Source organism: Scyliorhinus torazame, chromosome 10, assembly GCF_047496885.1.
Source record: "Scyliorhinus torazame isolate Kashiwa2021f chromosome 10, sScyTor2.1, whole genome shotgun sequence".
NCBI classification, from domain to species: domain Eukaryota; kingdom Metazoa; phylum Chordata; class Chondrichthyes; order Carcharhiniformes; family Scyliorhinidae; genus Scyliorhinus; species Scyliorhinus torazame.
Genome location: NC_092716.1, coordinates 6,620,889 through 6,639,823, shown reverse-complemented (window position 1 = coordinate 6,639,823; position 18,935 = coordinate 6,620,889). Strand labels below are relative to the sequence as shown.

The 18,935-nt window shown below is 47.5% G+C and overlaps 1 protein-coding gene and 1 long non-coding RNA gene across 2 annotated transcripts in view; one reads left to right on the top strand and one right to left on the bottom strand.

Moving 5' to 3' along the window:
- Positions 1 to 208: 208 nt before the first annotated feature.
- LOC140430326 (uncharacterized) lies at positions 209 to 7,856 on the bottom strand. Its single transcript, XR_011949379.1, has 3 exons — positions 7,719 to 7,856; positions 2,494 to 3,802; positions 209 to 1,083 (listed from the first exon to the last, which is right to left on the bottom strand). It is a non-coding gene; the product is annotated as an uncharacterized lncRNA (long non-coding RNA).
- LOC140430325 (transcription initiation factor TFIID subunit 4-like) overlaps positions 6,983 to 18,935 on the top strand; it is a 510,261-nt gene continuing 498,308 nt past the window's right edge. Inside the window, exon 1 of the mRNA XM_072517772.1 lies at positions 6,983 to 8,408. Within this exon, the coding sequence (XP_072373873.1) occupies positions 7,007 to 8,408 (1,402 nt within the window). The 5' untranslated portion in view covers positions 6,983 to 7,006. The remainder of the gene's footprint in view (positions 8,409 to 18,935) is intronic.

Below are 18,935 nucleotides of genomic sequence, written 5' to 3'. Positions count from 1 at the left end.
TTGTGCCCCAGAAGCCTGTCCACAAATGATTTGTTTGAAAATATGTTTTTTATTATAAATTTAAAGTACCCAATTATTTTTTTCCAATTAAGGGACAAATTAGCGTGGCCAATCCACCTAACCTGTACATCTTCAGGTTGTTGGGGTGAGACCCACGCAGACACGGGGAGAATGTGCAAACTCCACACAGACACCCCTTTTTGAAAATATCTTTATTGGACTTTTTGCACTTTATATCAAAACTCTGCAGAACAATATAGCAACAGTGATAATAAGATAATAACCAAAACATTAATAACACCAACCAAGTATCACCAGCTGCCACCGCATCTGTGATCGTCGTCCCAGTTCTATTATTTCCCAACATTATTTACATTTTGTGTATCATACAGTTTTTTTTAGAAGTGTTTCTATTGGGACTTTTAACATTTAGTCACAAGCATTCTACACAACTTTACATACTTATGACAATTACTGCCAGGATCCTTTACATTGTTTATAATTATATTTGTTTTGCTGGGGGGGGTGGGAATCCTGTTCCGCATTGGGTTCTCGAGGGAGGTCAGGATGGTCCACCTTCCTGGTTTGTCACGTTTGGGGAGGGATCTGAGTCCCCTCCTGCGACTGACCTTCCTCCCCAATCCTTCTCTGCTTTTGGTGAGCTTCCAAAATCTTCTATACTCAAGGGAATACAAGTGTGGTGAACGTATTGTACCAACCATTCGCCACTGTATCACATTGTGTATCCCATTGTATCATGTTGTTGCCCATGTGGGCTCCACCTATGGACCATTGTACTGTACTACACGGAATGTGTCATGTTGGTGCCCTTGTGGGCTCCGCCCCTGGCCCCACCCCCTTGAGGGGAGGTACAAAGAGCAGCTGCCCTGCAGGCGGCCCTCACTAGCGGAGAAGTCGCAGGCAGGCCCTGTTCTAGTCGATTAAAGCCACAGTTCACTTCCACTCACTGTCACTCGTGAATTGATGGTCCCATCAACAAGTTTATGCTCCACTGAGGCTGTGATGAAAACAGGTGATGAAGCACACTATTCATGTGCATCCTGACTGTGTGTCATCTGAAAACTGGAAGACAAGAACAGGAAATTGTTTCAGAAATGAATTTTCATTGGGAAAGGAAAAGGTGAAAATAGGTCATTTTCATCACAATACCATCTTGCCTAAATGAGATACACTTTCATGTTCTGTTTTGCAAATGTAGGCGAACTGCAATGGGTGTGTCAAACAGCTTTTCCTAAAGATGTTCCCTCGATACAATTGGTTATACTGAGTGTCAGCTTCATGGTGAAGCTGACCATTTGCCTAATGTTGCCAAATGGACAGATATCCACCCCCAGGAAGCAACTGGAATTCTACAGTTTCAGCATCAGTATTCATCAGGGTTCCTGTTCAAATCCGAGACCCATTCAACCATCAACCCAGACAGAAATTAGTTCCTGGTCAAATAATAAAATTTACAATGCAGAAGGAGGCCATTTGGCCCATCGAGTCTGCATCAACCCTTGGAAAGACCACCCCACTTAAGCCCACCCTTTCCCCGTAACCCAGTAACCCTTCCGAATCTTTTTGGACACAAAGGGGCAAATCCACCTAACCTGCACATCTTTGGACTGTGGGAGGAAACCGGAGCACCCGGAGGAAACCCACGCAGACACGGGGAGAACGTGCAGACTCCACACAGACAGTGACCAAGGGAATCGAACCTGGGACCCTGGAGCTGTGAAGCCACAGTGCTAACCACTGTGCTCCCGTGCCACCCTAAATGCTTCGAATTCAAACTTAACATTTTCAGGTTCTTCAAAAGCTTTCTGAGATGTTGTAATTACTTTATTACATCCCTATCAGAGTCATTTTTACTCTCAGTCACAAGTGCTCCTTATGCCGAGTCCTCCCTTCCTTTATTATTCTTCGCCACATTTTCCAATGTTACTCCCAGTTCCTACACACTGCCTCGTTACTCTGTGTTCTTAATACTCCCAGTGTCTATTGCTCGCAGTTCCTATTATCCCAATCCCAATTACTCCCTGTCCCTGACTACTCTCAGTATGCTCTACTCTATTATTCCCTATCTCTATTACCCTTGCCCTATTACTTGATGCCTCCATTACCCGCTATCCTCATGACTCTCTGGCCCTGTTTCTATCTGTGTTGTAACTCCATTACCCTTTTCATATCTGTCTCTAGTATACCGCCCCGAGGACCTACTGTCCTTATTACTCCAAGTCTCTATTCATCCCCATTACTCCCAGGGCCTATTATCCCATCTCTATAATTTCCAATCCCAGTCACTTCATGTTTCTATTACCCCTAGTTTTTATCACTCCCTATACCTATTACCCACTGTTCTTATTACTCCCTATCTCCATTATAACTTCCTATCCCTATTACTCCCACTTCTATTAGCCCTGTCCTTATTACGCCACCTCTCTTACTCCTTGCCCCATAGCTCCTCCTGTTACTTGCTACTCGTCTTACCTTGAGCAAGAGGTCAGCGAGAGCGAGCCCTCCACCCCAGAAGGAGAGACTGCAGAATATAATGTTACAGTTATAGCAAGGTGTAGAGAAAAGATCAACTTAATACGAGGTAGGTCCATTCAAAAGTCTGATGGCAGCAGGGAAGAAGCTGTTCTTGAGTCGGTTGGTACGTGACCTCAAACTTTTGTATCTTTTTCCTGACGGAAGAAGGTGGAAGAGAGTATGTCCGGGGTGCATAGGGTCCTTAATTATGCTGGCTGCCTTTCTGAGGCAGCGGAAATTATAGATAGAGTCAATGGATGGGTGGCTGGTTTGCGTGATGGACTGGGCTACATTCACGACCTTTTGTAGTTTCTTGCAGTCTTGAGCAAAGCAGGCTCCATACCAAGCTGTGATACAGCCAGAAAGAATGCTTTCTATGGTGCATCTGCAGAAGTTGGTGAGGGTCGTAGCTAACATGCCAAATTTCCTTAGTCTTCGTTCCCATTGCTGTCGACAGGGGCATGTTCTCCACTACGCTTCCTGAAGTCGATGATAATCTCCTTCGTTTTGTTGACATTGAGGGAGAGATTATTGTCATGAATGAAATGAAATGAAAATAGCTTATTGTCACAAGTAGGCTTCAATGAAGTTACTGTGAAAAGCCCCTAGACGCCACATTCCGGCACCTGTTCGGGGAGGCTGTTACGGGAATTGAACCGTGCTGCTGGCCTGCCTTGGTATGCTTTCAAAGCCAGCGATTTAGCCCTGTGCTAAACAGCCCCTAACAGCTCATCGCACAGTTCACCAGATTCTCTATCTCATTCCTGTACTCTGTCTCGTCATTGTTCGAAATCCGACCCACTACGGTGGTGTCATCAGCAAATTTGAAAATCGAGTTGGAGGAGAATTTGGCCACGCAGTGATAGGTGTATAAGGAGTACAGTAGGGGGCTGAGGACACAGCCTTGTGGGGCACCGGTGTTGAGGATGATCGTGGAGGAGGTGTTGTTGCCTATCTTTACTGATTGTGGCCTGTGGATTAGAAAGTTCAGGATCCAGTCGCAGAGGGAGGAGCCGAGGCCAAGGCCATGGAGTTTGGAGATGAGTTTTGTAGGAATGATGGTGTTGAAGGCTGAGCTGTCGTCGATAAATAGGAGTCTGACATAGGTGTCTTTGTTATCTAGGTGTTCCAGGGTCGAGTGCAGGGCCATGGAGATGGCGCCTACAGTGGACCTGTTGCAGGGGTAGGCGAACTGTAGTGGATCAAGGCAATCCGGGAGGCTGGAGTTGATTTGTGCTGTTAGATGTGAAAATATTCACACGAAGGCCTGAGTATAAGTACAAAAAGCAGTTTATTATGTCAGAATTCTGGGAGACAAGATCTGAGACTCCGCAGCCTTTGACAGCACCTTATCTCACTTGAGCTAAGGCTCACACGGGTTAATATACAGATTCAAGGGGCGGAATTAGTTGTATTCTCATTTACATACAATTAATCAACTATATTCTGTAGCCATCTGGGATGGCCACGTCCCAATTACAAAATGGACACTTGCAAAGAATGCAGGGAAAATTGGGCAATGCTAAGAAACAAGCAGGTGCAAGCTCTGTCTGTTGATTAGAACCTTAAACTTTCAGACAGGACAGAAACTGCCAAGCAATCTACATACTAATGAGCCATCTCCGGGGATAAAAGGGAAACATTTAGATCCACAATGTTAAGGCAGACACCCCGGCGCCAGAAGAGGCTAAAACAAAGCAGACCAACAGTCACCTAGGACACGCCCAGCGATCAGGGAACTACCCCTCTATTGGAGGAAGATCGATATGACTGATTTGGAAAGACCCAATTAGTTGAGGCCAAGTTCAAGGCCCGCCCAAAAGTGCGCAAAGCCCTTTTTAGTATAAAAGATATTCCCCAAGGGAGAATCTTTCTCCTTTTGCTTTGGCTCTCAGCGAAGAGAGAGACCAGCCTAGCAGCTGCATCAGATCAAGTAAGTTCCAAGTCAACGCACGCTATGAGATAGACGCTCCTAGTTGCTACCCTGTAAACAGCTCAACTCAGCAGCCTGAGAACCGAGCAACGGCCATTGTTCCTCTGACTGAGTGGGCACCCGAAGCTAAGTATAGGCTTTAGTAATAGTGGTAGTTTAGTTTGTAGAGTTTATGCATGAGTAGATTTGACTGTGTGTAAATAAATGAGCATTGCTTTTGAACTTACTAACTGGTGTATCGAGTCATTGATCAGTATTCGGTTCTGAACCTTGTGGCGGTGTCGAAAGATACCTGGCGACTCTTGAGCAAACGTAATTAAACAGAGCCAAATTAAGAGCCAACCAAAGAGAACAACAATTCGCGTCACACTTATTCCATGCAGTCAATCAATTTTCCTAGCATCCCAGTTATCACATATATGGTTAAAGTAGGTGTTGTCTTACCCGCCCCTAACTTCATACAGAAGTCATTCAAAACTGACAATGATGTGTCCTGTCTACAGCTGTAGACCTTGAGCTTTATCAAGGATACATTGCATGTCTTGTTCTGTGAAGCTGTTATCAGCAGCTGTTGGGATACTCCCTATACATACCCACACTGCTTGGGTCTCATGAGACAGGGGATGTGGCTTGTTCAGCCATTTTGTGTCATTAATATTGCAAAATAGTTAAGACATTTTGTGTCTTTTCTGATATTAACAGCATTTTGTATACACTATCTATTTCTACAATTTGCCTCTTCTAAACAGGCATCTAAGCCAATGAGTCTGTTTTGTTTCATCAGAATATTCAAAAGTAATATAGGAGCACAAATGTAGTTACAAGGCCACCTAAATTTAAATCATAGTCCAGTATCACAAAATGCCCTCCAACAGTGCTATGACTAACCTTTCGAAGCACTTCATGATGATGGATGTCAGAGCCACTGGACAATAGTCATTAAGGCACGCTGCTTGACTTTTTTTTGGTACAGGGATGATGGTCGTCTTCTTGACGCAGATAGGGACCTCAGATTGTTGTAAAGAGAGGTTGAAGATGTCTGCGAATACCCCCGCCAGCTAATCCGCGCAAGACCCGAGTGCTCATCCGGATACCCCATCCGGGCCAGTGGCTTTCCGTGGGTGGACATTCGAGAAGGCTGTTCTGACGTCTGCAGTGGTGATCTCAGATACAAGTTCATCCGCGGCTTCTGGGGTGGAGGGCTCGCTCTCACTGACCTCTTGCTCAAAGCCGGCATAGAATGCATTGAGCTCATCAGGGAGGGGTGCGTTGGAGCCGACGATTTTACATGCCTTCATCTTGTAGCCCGTTATGTCTTGCAGACCTTGCCATAGACAGCGGGGATCCGTGTGGCTAGCCTTAGACTCGAGCTTGGTCCGGTACTGTCTTTTGGTATCTTTGATGGATTTCTTTAGATCATATCTGGCTTTCTTGTGTAAGTCAGGGTCGCCTGACTTGAACGCCTCAGACCGAGACTTCAGCGAGCAGTGGATATCCCTGTTCATCCAGGGTTTCGGGTTGGGAAACACGCAAATTTGCTTCTTTGGCACACAGTCTTCTACACACTTACTAATGAAGTCGGTTACTGTAGTGGCATACTGGTTCAGGCTGGTCGCAGAGTTTTTAAATACTGACCAGTCCACTGACTCTAAGCAGTCCCGTAGGAGACCATCCGATTCCTCAGACCAACAATGCATAACTTTCTTTGACGGATTCTCCCGCTTCAGTTTTTGCTTATAAGCCAGGAGCAGGAGCACAGCCTTGTGGTCAGATTTAACAATGTGTGGGCGGGCGATAGAGCGGTAGGCATGTTTGATATTTGATGTTTGATAGCAGTGGTCCAGGATGTTTGGGCCTCTGGTGGAGCGAGTGACGTGTTGGTGGTGTTATGGCAGAGGTGTTTTCAGAACACCAAAATGTATCATGGAGTTCAACCAACCTCCCCCTTTAATGGATTGTTAGCTTTTGACGCACACGGCTTGTTCCCCAGGTGTGGGATTACAATTATGGACACGTGGTTTTTAACACAAAACAATGTTTATTCCATGAACTCAACTTAACCTTCTAAATAAACATTGGATCCCTTAACACCCCTTACTTCAAAGATAACCCCGAAAATAATACACCACTAAATAATCCTTCAAACTGTTCCTTTAAACATCCAAAAGACTTCCCCTTTAACAACAGACATGAGGTTACATTCAATATATTTGTAGTCTTTGGATTTGCAGACATCAACAGACCAGTTCTGTGTTTTCTTCTTGCAGCTCACTGGAAACACAGTGTTGGGGCTGCGCACGCGCGGCCGGGCCGGGAGATGGGCTTGAGGCTGCCCACGCGCAGGTGGGAGGGGCTTGGGGCTGCCGACGCGCAGGCTGGCGGGTGGGAGGAGCTTGGCGCTGCGCACGCACGGGCGGGTGGGAGAGGCTGGGGGTTGCGCACGCGCGGGCCGGTGGGAGGGGCTTGGGGCTGCGCACCGTGCCGGTGGGAGGAGCCTGGGGTTGCGCATGCGCATGCGCGGTCGGGCACCGGAGTAAGATGGCGGCGGGCCCGGACCCGCTGGAGGAGCTGCTCCTGTCAGAGGTGGACGAGAAGGCGGTCAGCGACCTGGTGGGCTCGCTGGAGTCGCAGCTGGCGGGCCGGGCAGCCCCGCAGGGAGAGGGGGGCCCGGCGGCCGGACAGCCGCGAGCCGGCGGCAGGGCGCCATCGCCGCCCGGGAACGAAGCCGCTGCTGTCGCTCCGACCCCCGGCTCCGGGCAGGAGGCAGTCGCCGGGCCCGGCCTCAGGCAGCCAGCAGCCTCCGCCGGCGAGCTGCCGCCATCTCCCGCCAACAGCTTCCTCTCCCCGGACACCTCAGCGGCCGGAGCCCGGCCTCCAGCTGCCGCCACCCCCGGGACCCGCCGCCTCTCTCAGTCGGAGCGGCCGCCGCCTCCTTCCCCCTCGCCCGGCATCAGCTCTGCACCGCTGGCTGCCCCCAACCCAGGGGGGAGTGTGCCCCCCCTGGGCCTGGTGACCACAAACCAGACCCCGGCCTCAAACCACCTGCCTACAGCTGGCAAGGCTGCCCGATCCCCGCCTCCAGTTGCCAATGGGGTGGTGACCAGCTGTCACTCCCCTGGGGTAACTACTGCTCTGCACCTGTCCACTGGAACCCCCTCTGGGACCTGTAAACACCTCGCCAACTCTGGGGCTGCCGGCACCATTGACCCCAGTGCCCTGACTGTGCCCCCCATCACCAGCATCAACTCACCATGTAACCCATCTCAGAACGGCACCCTTAACCCTCACTCTGTGTCTCAAGCTGGCATCCTGGTGGATCGTGTCAGCACCCCTACCATCACCCTGCAAAGACCGCCAATGCACACTGTAATTGCCAGCAATGCTGTGGGCACGGCACTCTCACAGAATGGACATTCCAAAGTGAGTGCACCTGGACCGTTGCAAGTTGGGGAAAGGACAGGGATCTGTCAAAGTGCAACAGTGACAGAATTGGTCAATCAGATTGCTGCTGTCAGTCGTCCAATTTCCACCCCCACATCCACCAATACAAACTCCACGTCACAGACAAAGCTTGTTCTGCACGCTCAATCTCAGCCTGTTACACTCAGTCTATTGAACAACCCAGCTGCTTCTGTCACTATGGCCAACACCTCAAGCAATCAGCTACAATGTACAGTTACCAACTCTCTGCCTTTAGCCAGTCTCCCGGTCAGCATCAATGCTGCGGCAAAGTCTGCAGTCAACATGATCGCACGCCCCCATGTTGGAATCACAAAAGTCATCACATCTGCCCCTGGTATCATCCATGCATCAGCCACTCAAGCACAGCCTCCTCGTCCTGGGATAGGTCCATCCCACCGTATTGCCGCCCCACAGTTTATCATCTGCCCACCACAACAACCGACAGTACAGCTTGCTTCTGGGTTCACCATCCCACCAGGTGAGTGCTGTTGAAAGCACAGAACCAATGAGTATTAATCCTGAGCACTCCATGAGTGAAGATGTCATCAAATACCCATGCAAAGCAAGTTATTTTTATCATTGCTGTATTCTTTCCGTATCTAAGCTACTAGCCACATATGTTACTGGTTAAGTAAATATCAAATATATATATTTGCTTTTGCTGGGCAACTGACTTCAATATTCATATTTACACATCAATAACTTGAGTTTATATCGTGCGTTTAACTTTGTAAAAACATGAGTTGTTTACTTGAACTTTTTTGTTAAAATGCCTTTTGATGGCGAAGTAATTTACTTGGTTACTGAATAGTTGTTGATGTTTAATAAATATACACAGAAGGAATACTGCCAGGAATTTACTGCTAACCTTGATGCATGTGACTAAGTGATGTTGCTTCAGCTACTTTTGAGACCAATTAAAAAAAAAAATTGGAGTACCCAGTTCTTTCTTTCCATTTAAGGGGCAATTTAGCGTGGCCAATCGATCTACCCTGCACATCTTTTTGGGTTGTGGGGGTGAGACCCACACAGACACGTGGAGAATGTGCAAACTCCACACGAACAGTGACCCGGGGCCGGGATTGAACCCGGGTCCTCAGCACCGTGTGGCAGCAGTGCTAACCTCTGCATGACTCGCAATTTCTGTTGGAGAACACGTTTTGTCTGATCTGTTCACATGCAGAGTTTCTGCAAAATGTTCCAGCAATAAGATTTGAGTGTGCAATATTACAATGTTTAGTGCCCCATTTCATCCTGGCTGTTTGTGATATTGGACATGAAGACAAAATACAAGTGAAGCCCCACAACACCACCCAACTCTCACCCCGGTCCCAAAGGAGAGAACCATGCAGGCCCTGCCAGTCTTTTACCAAGATCTTCGGCCTTGGAACTTGGCTTCCTCCAGGAGAAGCTCTCCTCTGTCAGGCAGTGACTCTGCTGGCAAAGCCATTACTGAGTAATCAACACGTCAAGTGGTTGGCTGGTGGAGCCCAGGTTACAATGCTACTATTGTAAGGGATGTGCTGGATATTACCAGCAGCAATGACACACCCTGACTTTTTTTTGTGGCCAAAGTGATTTGACCATTAAATTTGAACATTACTTGATCCTGACTCCTGGTGTATGAAGTGTGGAATAATCCTGTTTCATCTTAGCCTTGTTTCAGCTGATTTCCTCATCAGCGTGGGGCTCCAAATTCCTCCCTCAGGAATCCACATATCGCAACTTGAACTCTCTTGGATATTCCCTCTGTGCCTTCCATTTTGTGGAGAGAGTTCATCAATTGGCTGTTACGACAGTCTCTCCTCTCCTTTTTCCTTCTGTCTTGTCAAGCCCCTGGTGTTCTGTCTCCTTCCACTGAGCCAACTTCCATCCGTGGATCCTCTCACTCATTTGTTTTGTCATATGTACCCACCCATCCCAGGTGCTGCGTTTCTGTCCAATGGAGATCTCTATGCAGGAGTTCTTCCCAGCACCAATTTGGATCTGGGATGGGGTGATTTCCACAGAGCAGTTGTACTCTGCAGATTGTGGGGCACTTTTCTAGTCTCCAAGGCTGCATTTCTGTGGTTGAGGTATAAATTGCGAGAGGTTACTCCCCTCCTTGACCCCTGAAAGGGTTGCTCCTGTGCCGTTGCCTGTACCTTTTACTCCTTGCTGCTGATGTCCTACTGCTTGGGGGATGGGGTTGTGTGGGAGTGTGTCTGTTGGGTGGGGGGGGGGGGGGGGGGTCATGTAAGTTGGAGGACCATTTCATGTACTTGCTGCTGGACTTGTCCAAATGATGGGCAATGCTCATGGGGCTGTTGCTCTGGCAGCTTGCCTTTCTTCTGCAACAGATGTCAGGGTGTGTCATTGCTGCTGGTAATATCCAGCACATCCCTTACAATAGTAGCATTGTAACCTGGGCTCTGTGCTCCACCAGCCAACCACTTGACGTGTTGATTATTCAGTAATGGCTTTGCCAGGTGCATTGGGGAGGGAGTATGTTGTGTCGACCAATATCCTTGAGATTTCCTGTCATCAGTGGGCACTACATGGTAGCTGTTGGTCACTAAATTAATTGATGTGATATTTTCTGTTGCTTATTGAGCATTGTTTTGTTTATTATTGCCGTTATACGAAGACATTTGCCGTATTGATTTCATGTTTTATTTGGTGACACGTGGGTGTCACTCGGTGTCACTATGAAGATCAAACAAACAATGCAGATTAAGAGAACCACTAATAAATAAGGAACATCCCAGTCAAACTGAAAATGCTTGTGCATTATGTGCATGATGTGGAGATGCCGGCATTGGACTGGGGTGAGCATAGCAAGAAGTCTTACAACACCAGGTTAAAGTCCAACAGGTTTGTTTCAAACAGTAGCTTTCGGAGCGCTGCTCCTTCCTCAGGTGAATGAAGAGGTATGCTCCAGAAACATATATATAGACAAATTCAAGGATGCAAGACAATGCTTAGAATGCGAGCATTTGCAGGTAATTAAGTGTTTACATATCCAGAGAGAGACTTAACCCCAGGTTAAAGATGTGTGAATTGTCTCAAGTTGGTAGGATTTTGCAAGCCCAGGCCAGATGGTGGGGGATGAATGTAATGTGACATGAATCCCAGGTCCCGGTTGAGGCCGCACTCATGTGTGCGGAACTTGGTTATAAGTTTCTGCTCGTTGATTCTGCGTTGTCGCGCGTCCTGAAGGCCTCCTTGGAGAACGCTTACCCGGAGATCAGAGGCTGAATGCCCTTGACTGCTGAAGTGTTCCCCGACTGGAAGGGAACATTCCTGCCTGGTGACTGTCGCACGATGTCCATTCATTCGTTGTTGCAGCGTCTGCATGGTCTCGCCAATGTACCAAGCTTCGGGACATCCTTTTCCTACAGAAAAGGATCTGGGGTTCCCCCTATCTCTCGATCTGTAAACACTTAATTAACTGCAAATGTTCGCATTCTGAGCATTGTCTTGCATCTTTGAATTTGTCTATATATGTTTCTGGAACATACCTCTTCATTCACCTGAGGAAGGAGCAGTGCTCCGAAAGCTAGTGTTTGAAACAAACCTGTTGGACTTTAACCTGGTGTTGTAAGACTTCTCATTATGTGCAGTAATACTTTGGGTCGGATAGTCTATAAGAAGGGTAATATCTGTAAAGTCCACTGGTTGTAGAGTGTGCATGGTTTGGAACAGCAGTAAGCAGTTGAAGAAAACTCTTAGTGAACCTACTTGTGCTGGCAACACAATGCAGCAAATCCTCCCATCTGTGGGCCCCATTGCATGCCAAGGGTGATCGCTGACAGAGTAGTCACTGTTGTAATGTTGGCGGCATGGTAGCACAGTGGTTAACACTGCTGCTTCACAGTGCCAGGGACCTGGGTTCGATTCCCAGCTTGGGTCACTGTCTGTGCGAAGTCTGCATGTTCTCCCCATGTCTGCGTGGGTTTCCTCCGGATGCTCCGGTTTCCTCCCACAAGCCCTGAAAGACTGTTAGGTGAATTGAACATTTTGAATTCTCCCTCTGTGTACCCGAACAGGCGCCGGAATGTGACGACTAGAGGATTTTCACAGTAACTTCATTGCAGTGTTAATGTAAGCCTACTTGTGACAATAAAGATTATTATTATGAATACGGCACCCAGTTTGCACGCAGCCAGATCTGACAAACAGCGATTTGAGAATGATGAGATGTCAGTTGAAGAATAACTATTGGCTGGTGATGCAGAGAATTCTTCTGCTCAGCTTCAAAATAGTGCGTTTCCATTCCTGGTTTAGGTGGTGGGGAAACATTTTGTGCAGCTTGCTGTTCACCGGGAGATTATTCTGTTTTTATAATGCATTTACTATTTTGGCATAAATGGAGCTAAAATGGCAATATATAGTTTAGTTGGCACTGGGACTATTCCTACTGTAGCAGACAAGTTAAGGAGGTTTCAGTAGAGTTGTGAAAGTGTGAGTAGTGTTATGGACCAGGGTTTCGAGAACCCCAAAGTGATTCATGGAGTTCACCTGACCCACAACTTTTAATAGATTATGGTATGGGGAGCACACGGCCCACTCTACAGGTGTGGTACAGCAGAAATGGAAAAGTATTTTTTAAAGCAAAACAATGTGTATTCTATGAACTCAAGTTAATCTTATTAAAACATAGTGAACATCTTAGCAACCATCAATTCAAATACAACCCCCAAAGAATACAACACTAAGTAATACTTAAACTTTCCTTTTAACATCCATAAGACTTAAAAAAAAACTTTTAACAGAAGCACATCAGGTTTAAGGTTTAAATTCACTACTGAGAACAGTTATCACTCTGAATTCACCAAATGATCAAGAGACAGTCTTTACATGGCAGAGAGAACAATACACCTTCTGTGGCTGACTGCAGCTCCAACACCGAAAAAAAACCAGACACACCCAAGCTTTTTCTCAAAGTGAAACTAAAAGCTGACAGACAGCCCAGCTCCACCCACACTCTGACATCACTGCAGTAATAAACACCCATTTCTTAAAGGTACACTCACTACAGTTATTCTATAAAAAACACCCATTTCTTAAAGGTACTCTCACATGACAGTAGGGAAAGACTATTTGCTTGTTGGGGTATCAATGACGGAGGTTAATTTACAAATTGTCACTCAGGAGCATGATAAAGAGAAATTTACCTGCGCAGGATTGTTGGGGCATGGAATACTTTGCTATCTGGAGCAGTTAAGCAGACTTCATTGCATTTTATAGTGGAAAAACCTATAATGAATTAGAGGAAGATACAGGGCTGTTGCGGGGGGGGGGGGGAGAGTTGGTGGTCGGAGAAATTGGTTTCGGATTACACGAGCAAACAGGTGGCGCTGTCATGATGGGCAAAATGGCCCCTGAACTGCAACCTTCCATGTTTTTTTAGGAAACTTTCTCCGTGTTCCTGGCCTGGGAAAGGATCAGCTTCTCATCCTTATCCGTTGTGGATGCCAGTAGACGTGTCCTTGGTTCTAATGCCCCTGTGAGTGGAGAGCCTGCTGATCTGTTGCAGTGAAAACTTGCACAGGAGAAGGACTACCCCTTGTTGAGGTGTTGGAAGGCTCCTGCTATTGTGAGTGGAGGAATTACCTGTCATGAGGCAGTATGTATCTCACTTTAATGGTATCTGGGAAATGGTGCTGGCGTAACTCCTGTTGGTGCCGAAAGCAGAATGAAAAAAATATAACTGAAAATCAGAGTGATCACATCCTGTCATCAATTTCACAATAAACTGCATGAAGTACTTTGAGATCATTTAAACTTGTTGGTTAAATTGTTTCTTTGTGCACTCCTGGCCCTTTGTGACATGTACAAAACATAGTAGAAATGTAGCGTCTGCACAAAGCAAACACCTTTGTATATCTGTGCTTTCAGGGTTGTAACAGACAATTGTGTCCCTTTCTGCCAAGTTCAGTTTGTCATTCGGCTCGGTAAAGTTGCCTGTTAGAAAAAAATCAGTACAAATACTGTGTGGAATTAATTGTTGCAAGTTACAATCTGAAATGTAATCTCTTTTACTTTTAAAACTTTAAGAGCAGTTTCTGAGCCACTTGAGGAATTCTGTGAACTGGATTGAATGTGTTTATTTTCCAAAATGGTTTGTGGGATTCATGTTTGTAAATCAAGACAAATTGCAGCTGTACCCAGAACAAACACGATGTCAGCTTGACTCAGTGGCAGCCACCTTACCTCTGAGACAGAAGGTTTTGGATTTGAACCCCACTCCATGACTGAGCATGTAATCCAGGCTGATGTGCCACGCAGTGCTGATGTGCACAGGTGGGCCATCATGTTTGCCGACAAAACAACTAATTGGCTGTGAAGCGCCGTGGGATTGTGAGTAAGCGACTAGATGTTTTATTACTTCAGTTTCACTAAGAGATGTATTGCAGTACAACTTGGTATTTCAAAAGTTGAGGGTCACAGACCTGAGTTGTGAGAATTCAAGCCATCGGTAAATGTTACCTGAAAGTGTATTCTGGTTAGCTGTTCTTGATATATAAACAGTAGTAACAACACGGTTTTAATATGGGGACTGTATCCAGAACATTTGAATTGTTTTGGAATAATCATTGTCCAATTCATGAATTTCATATGGTCTAATTTGAAACAGCAGGGCGCTGAAGGCTGGCGGGTCAGGCTCTTGTGAACTGATGGAGCTTGGTGGTTTGATGAGTTCTGAGATGGTGTGGAGTCTGGGGTGGGATGTGGTCAAAATTGCTCTGCTATCGGGCAGCGCAGTGGTTAGCACTGTTGCCTCACGGCGCTGAGGACCTAGGTTTGATCCCAGCCCCATGTCACTGTCCCTGTGGAGTTTGCCCATTCTCTCCGTCTCTGCGTGGGTCTCACCCCCACATCCCAAAAAATGTGCAGGGTAGATGAATTGGCCATGCTAAATTGCTCCTTCATACCAAATTATACATTTGCACCCACTCAAACCACGGGAGGAAGGTGGCAATGTTGCCTCCTTTACATGAAAAGAGGGACAGCTGAAAGAAAGATTGAGAGTGCAGAGACCACAGAGAAAATTAATATTGTTTGCCTTGGTCCAGAGTCCAGAATCAAAGTCCAGTGAGGTATTTCTTAATGGAGGTTAAAAGAATTATACAAGACAAGGTCTCTGCCTCCTCATGTGTGACTATTCCCAATAAGTTAACTTGTGCTCAAGTAGTTAGAATTTTCATGTTGGAAATTGAAAATGGGGCTTCCGGTGGCACCCTTGAGGAAGCAGGTCGCAGGTCGGAACGCTCCCGCCCGTGATGGGCAAACGGATCTGTTGATCGGACTTTTGTGGGACCTGGCGACCTGGTTAGGTTGGGGGGGTGATAGGGAAGAGACTCTCCCCCCCTGGGTATGAGCAGCTGGACCAGAAGTGGTCGAGTGGAGCAGCAGGGCTCGAAGTGGGAGCAGCGGGGACCCCAGGCCAGGCGGCGAAACATGGCAGACGGCAGGGAGTGGAGGCTCACTGGCCAAGGGAGCAGCAGATGGAGTTTTTTAAGAACTGCTTCGCCGAATTGAAGAGGGACACGTTGGACCCGATGAGGGCGGTAATGGACCGAATGGTCGAGGTGCAGGCGGTCCAGGAGAAGGCACTCGGGGAGGTCAAGGTGAAGCTCTCCAGCCAGGCGGACATGGTGGCGGAGCTGGAGCACGAGGTGGAAGAGCTGAACGCCCGCCAGAGGAGGATGCAGGAGCAGCTTGAAGAGCTGGGGAACAGAGCCAGGAGGCAGAATTTGAGGTTCATTGGCCTCCCCGAGGGCTGCGAGGGGTCGGATGTGGGTGCATACATGAAAGGTATGCTCGAGGCGCTGATGGGGCCGGAGGCCTTCCCCCGACCCCTGGAGTTGAATGGGGCGCATAGAGCCCCTGCAAGGAAGCCCAGGACGGGCGACCGACCGAGGGCCTTGTGGTCCGCTTTCACCGGTTTGCTGACAGGGAACGTGTGCTGCGATGGGCCAAGGCGGAGCGGAGCAGTAGATGGGAGAATTGAGAGGTGCGCGTCTACCAGGACTTGGGAATGGAGCTGGCCAAGAGGCGCGCAGGATTCATCAAGGTGAAGGCAGCCCTCTACAGAAAGGTGAGGTTTGGAATGCTGTATCTTGCGAAGCTTTGGGTAACGTTTGAGGAACTCCACTACTACTTTGAGACACCAGAACAGGTTTGGACTTTTATTAAAGAAAAGAAGCTGGACTTGAACTAACGGGCACTTAGTTTTCTCAGTGCTGTACAGTGACGGCGGTCTGTAAACCTAATTTGCTCTGACTAGGAATGGACTTTTATTAAAAGAAGAAGCTGGATTTGAACTAAAGGACTCTGGGCTCTCAGAGCTTTTGTGTGGCGGCGGTTCGTTAAATTATCCTGCACTGATAATTACAGTATTATCCAAGATTGTTTTCAGCCGGGACAGAGAGCAGGGGCTGGAGGGCGCATTGTGTAGGGTGTTCTTGGGGGATAGCATCATGGGGGTGGGAAGAGAGAGGAGCCCTGCGCTTGGTACCTTTTGGTGGGAGATCGGGGCCTCGGAGAGGGGGATGGGCTAGGGGCTGGTTAGGGGACTTGAAAGGGCACGGGGAGATACAATCAGGTTAATGGTGTGTGGGGGGAGGGCCCGAGCGCTCGGGTGGTAGACAGACAGGCGCCAAGGGCAGGGGTCAGTGTAGCTAGCGTAGGTCAGGGGGCCCCAGGGAGAGTAGGAGGAGGGGCGGGCTAGGGCCAAGCGCAGGGCTGGCCTGGCAGGTCGGGCCTCGGGGGGTGGGGGAGGTTGGGAGAGGGCAGCCGGGAAGGAGAGCAGAGAAGACTTAAGTGGGCAAGGGGGAGGGGGGGGGGTGTCTAGGGATCCCCCGGGGGAGAAGGTCGCTTGCAGACGCTCAGGGAGCAGCGCAGGAAACCAACAGCAGCGGCACCCGGGGGGTGGGGTGGGGGCTGCAGGGATCCCCCGGGGGAGAAGGTCGCTTGCAGACTCTCAGGGAGCAGCGCAGGAAACCGACAGCAGCGGCACCCGGGGGGCGGGGGGGGGGGGGGGGGGGGGGAGGAGGAGGAGGAGGGGGGGGGGGAAAGGGGGAGGGGGGACAGGGATCCCCCAGGGGGGAAGGTCGCTTGCAGACTCTCAGGGAGCAGCGCAGGAAACCGACAGCAGCAGCACCCGGGGGGTGGGGTTAGAGCCACGTTAGTTTAGTTGAACACGTGGGGCAGGGCAAACAGAGCTGATAGGGGAAGTGATTTATTCACATGTTTATTCTTTCCCACTTTGTTTTCACTATGTTAAGGCTCTTTGCATAGGGCCTGTTTCCTCTCTGGAAATGTTACAAATTTGTTTTAAATACAAAATTTAAAAAAAAAAGGAACTGGAAAATGGGACATTTATTTATCATCAATTAAGAAAAGCATCTGATTTATATAATATTGGAACTGAATGTCAGGATTTGGCTCACATACTGCAAGTTGAAAGGTTTGATACATACGCAGCTTTTGGGATTTGTGCTCTCCTTGTCGATCGAAACAAGGAAACACTTGAAAGAAAATCAGCACAAATTCATAAGTTAATGGAATGTTATGACCTGATTTCTTCACCTCCTGAAGGAGAGAGTTGAGAATGAAAAAAGGAGCTCCTAAAAATCAAAAGGAAGCCCCCAAAATTAAAAAGAAGCCATTGCGAAAATCTCAAGAAGTGGGGAGTAAATTGATCCCTGAAGAGTGGTGCATAAAGGAAATTATTGTTGATTTTGCATGTAACAGATTGCTGTCAGGCAGAGCAGGGAAACTTTATAAAACTAATTTCCAAACTCTTGCCTACTCTCTGCGCTCACACAAACACAGACCCAATGTCCAGACGAACTTGAACACTTTCTGATATTTTATTCAAGTGATCACTCTGCAGTGCTTTTCCTCCATGGGCATGTTGGGAGTACTGGGTAGTGATTCAGAACAGTGACCACTGGTAATTTCTCCCCCTCTAATCATGGGACACTAATGCCAATTTTGCCAACTGTTTCCCTGGTTGAGAGCATTGACATATGTGAATTTCTGATGTATTATCTGTATTGGGTGCAGTCAGGGTTAAAAGCCTGGGTTAGTGTGTGACTGCTGCTGTCATGCTTTAAAAAAATCCAGGTTTGCAAGGCGGCTGTGCTTTTTAGGAGTCAGAGGTGCAATTAAAGTTTGGACCCACGGATTTGTATTTATATTCAGGGGATTCCCTGTGGAGCAGCTAATTCGAGACATTATGTTTAGTTTTGTGAGATGGTGTAGTTAGTTAATGGCAGGAGCCAGGGATTGAAGCAGTCAGGTAGTGAGGTTCAGTTGTTTAGTTTGAGTCTGGAAGTAGCGCTGAGAAGATTTCTACGGAAATACAGCCAGAGATTCTGCATTATTCTGACTGGGGAGTCAGGTCTCTTTCTTGAAAGCAGTCTCGAAAGATTTCTCTTTCTCAAAGTGGAGTATTCAAGACATCGCTGTACAGCAAGTATTGCTGAGTGCTAACTGTATTTAAAAGTGGATTGGGATCGGAGATGGTTCTGTTGTTTGAGTGGGAGTAAAGATAGCAGTTAAGGGTTATTGTGTATGGATTATCATTATTTAAGGGGTAATTGTAAACTACTTTCTTGTATGATAAATGTTTTAATTCTATGTTAGTAATAAAGTTTGTTTTAATAAACCAGGGCTGGTTTAGCTCAATGAGCTAGACAGCTGGTTTGTGATACAGAACAAGGTCAGCAGCACGGGTTCAATTCCCGTACCAGCTTACCCGAACGGGTGTCGGAATGTGGTGATTTGGGGGTTTCCACAGTAACTTCATACTTGTGACAATAAAAGGTTATTATTATATCCCTATTTTGGGTGTCATCACTCCTGGAGCGAGCAATCCTTTCCTCACAGTCTTACAAACTTAAAATAAAATATTGGGCTTTCTGTCCAGTATCTTAGACATTGTTGGCATCTGGTATGGGATTGTACTACATGGGATTAAATCTGGGATTGTGCTGAATTGAGTTAGACCTGC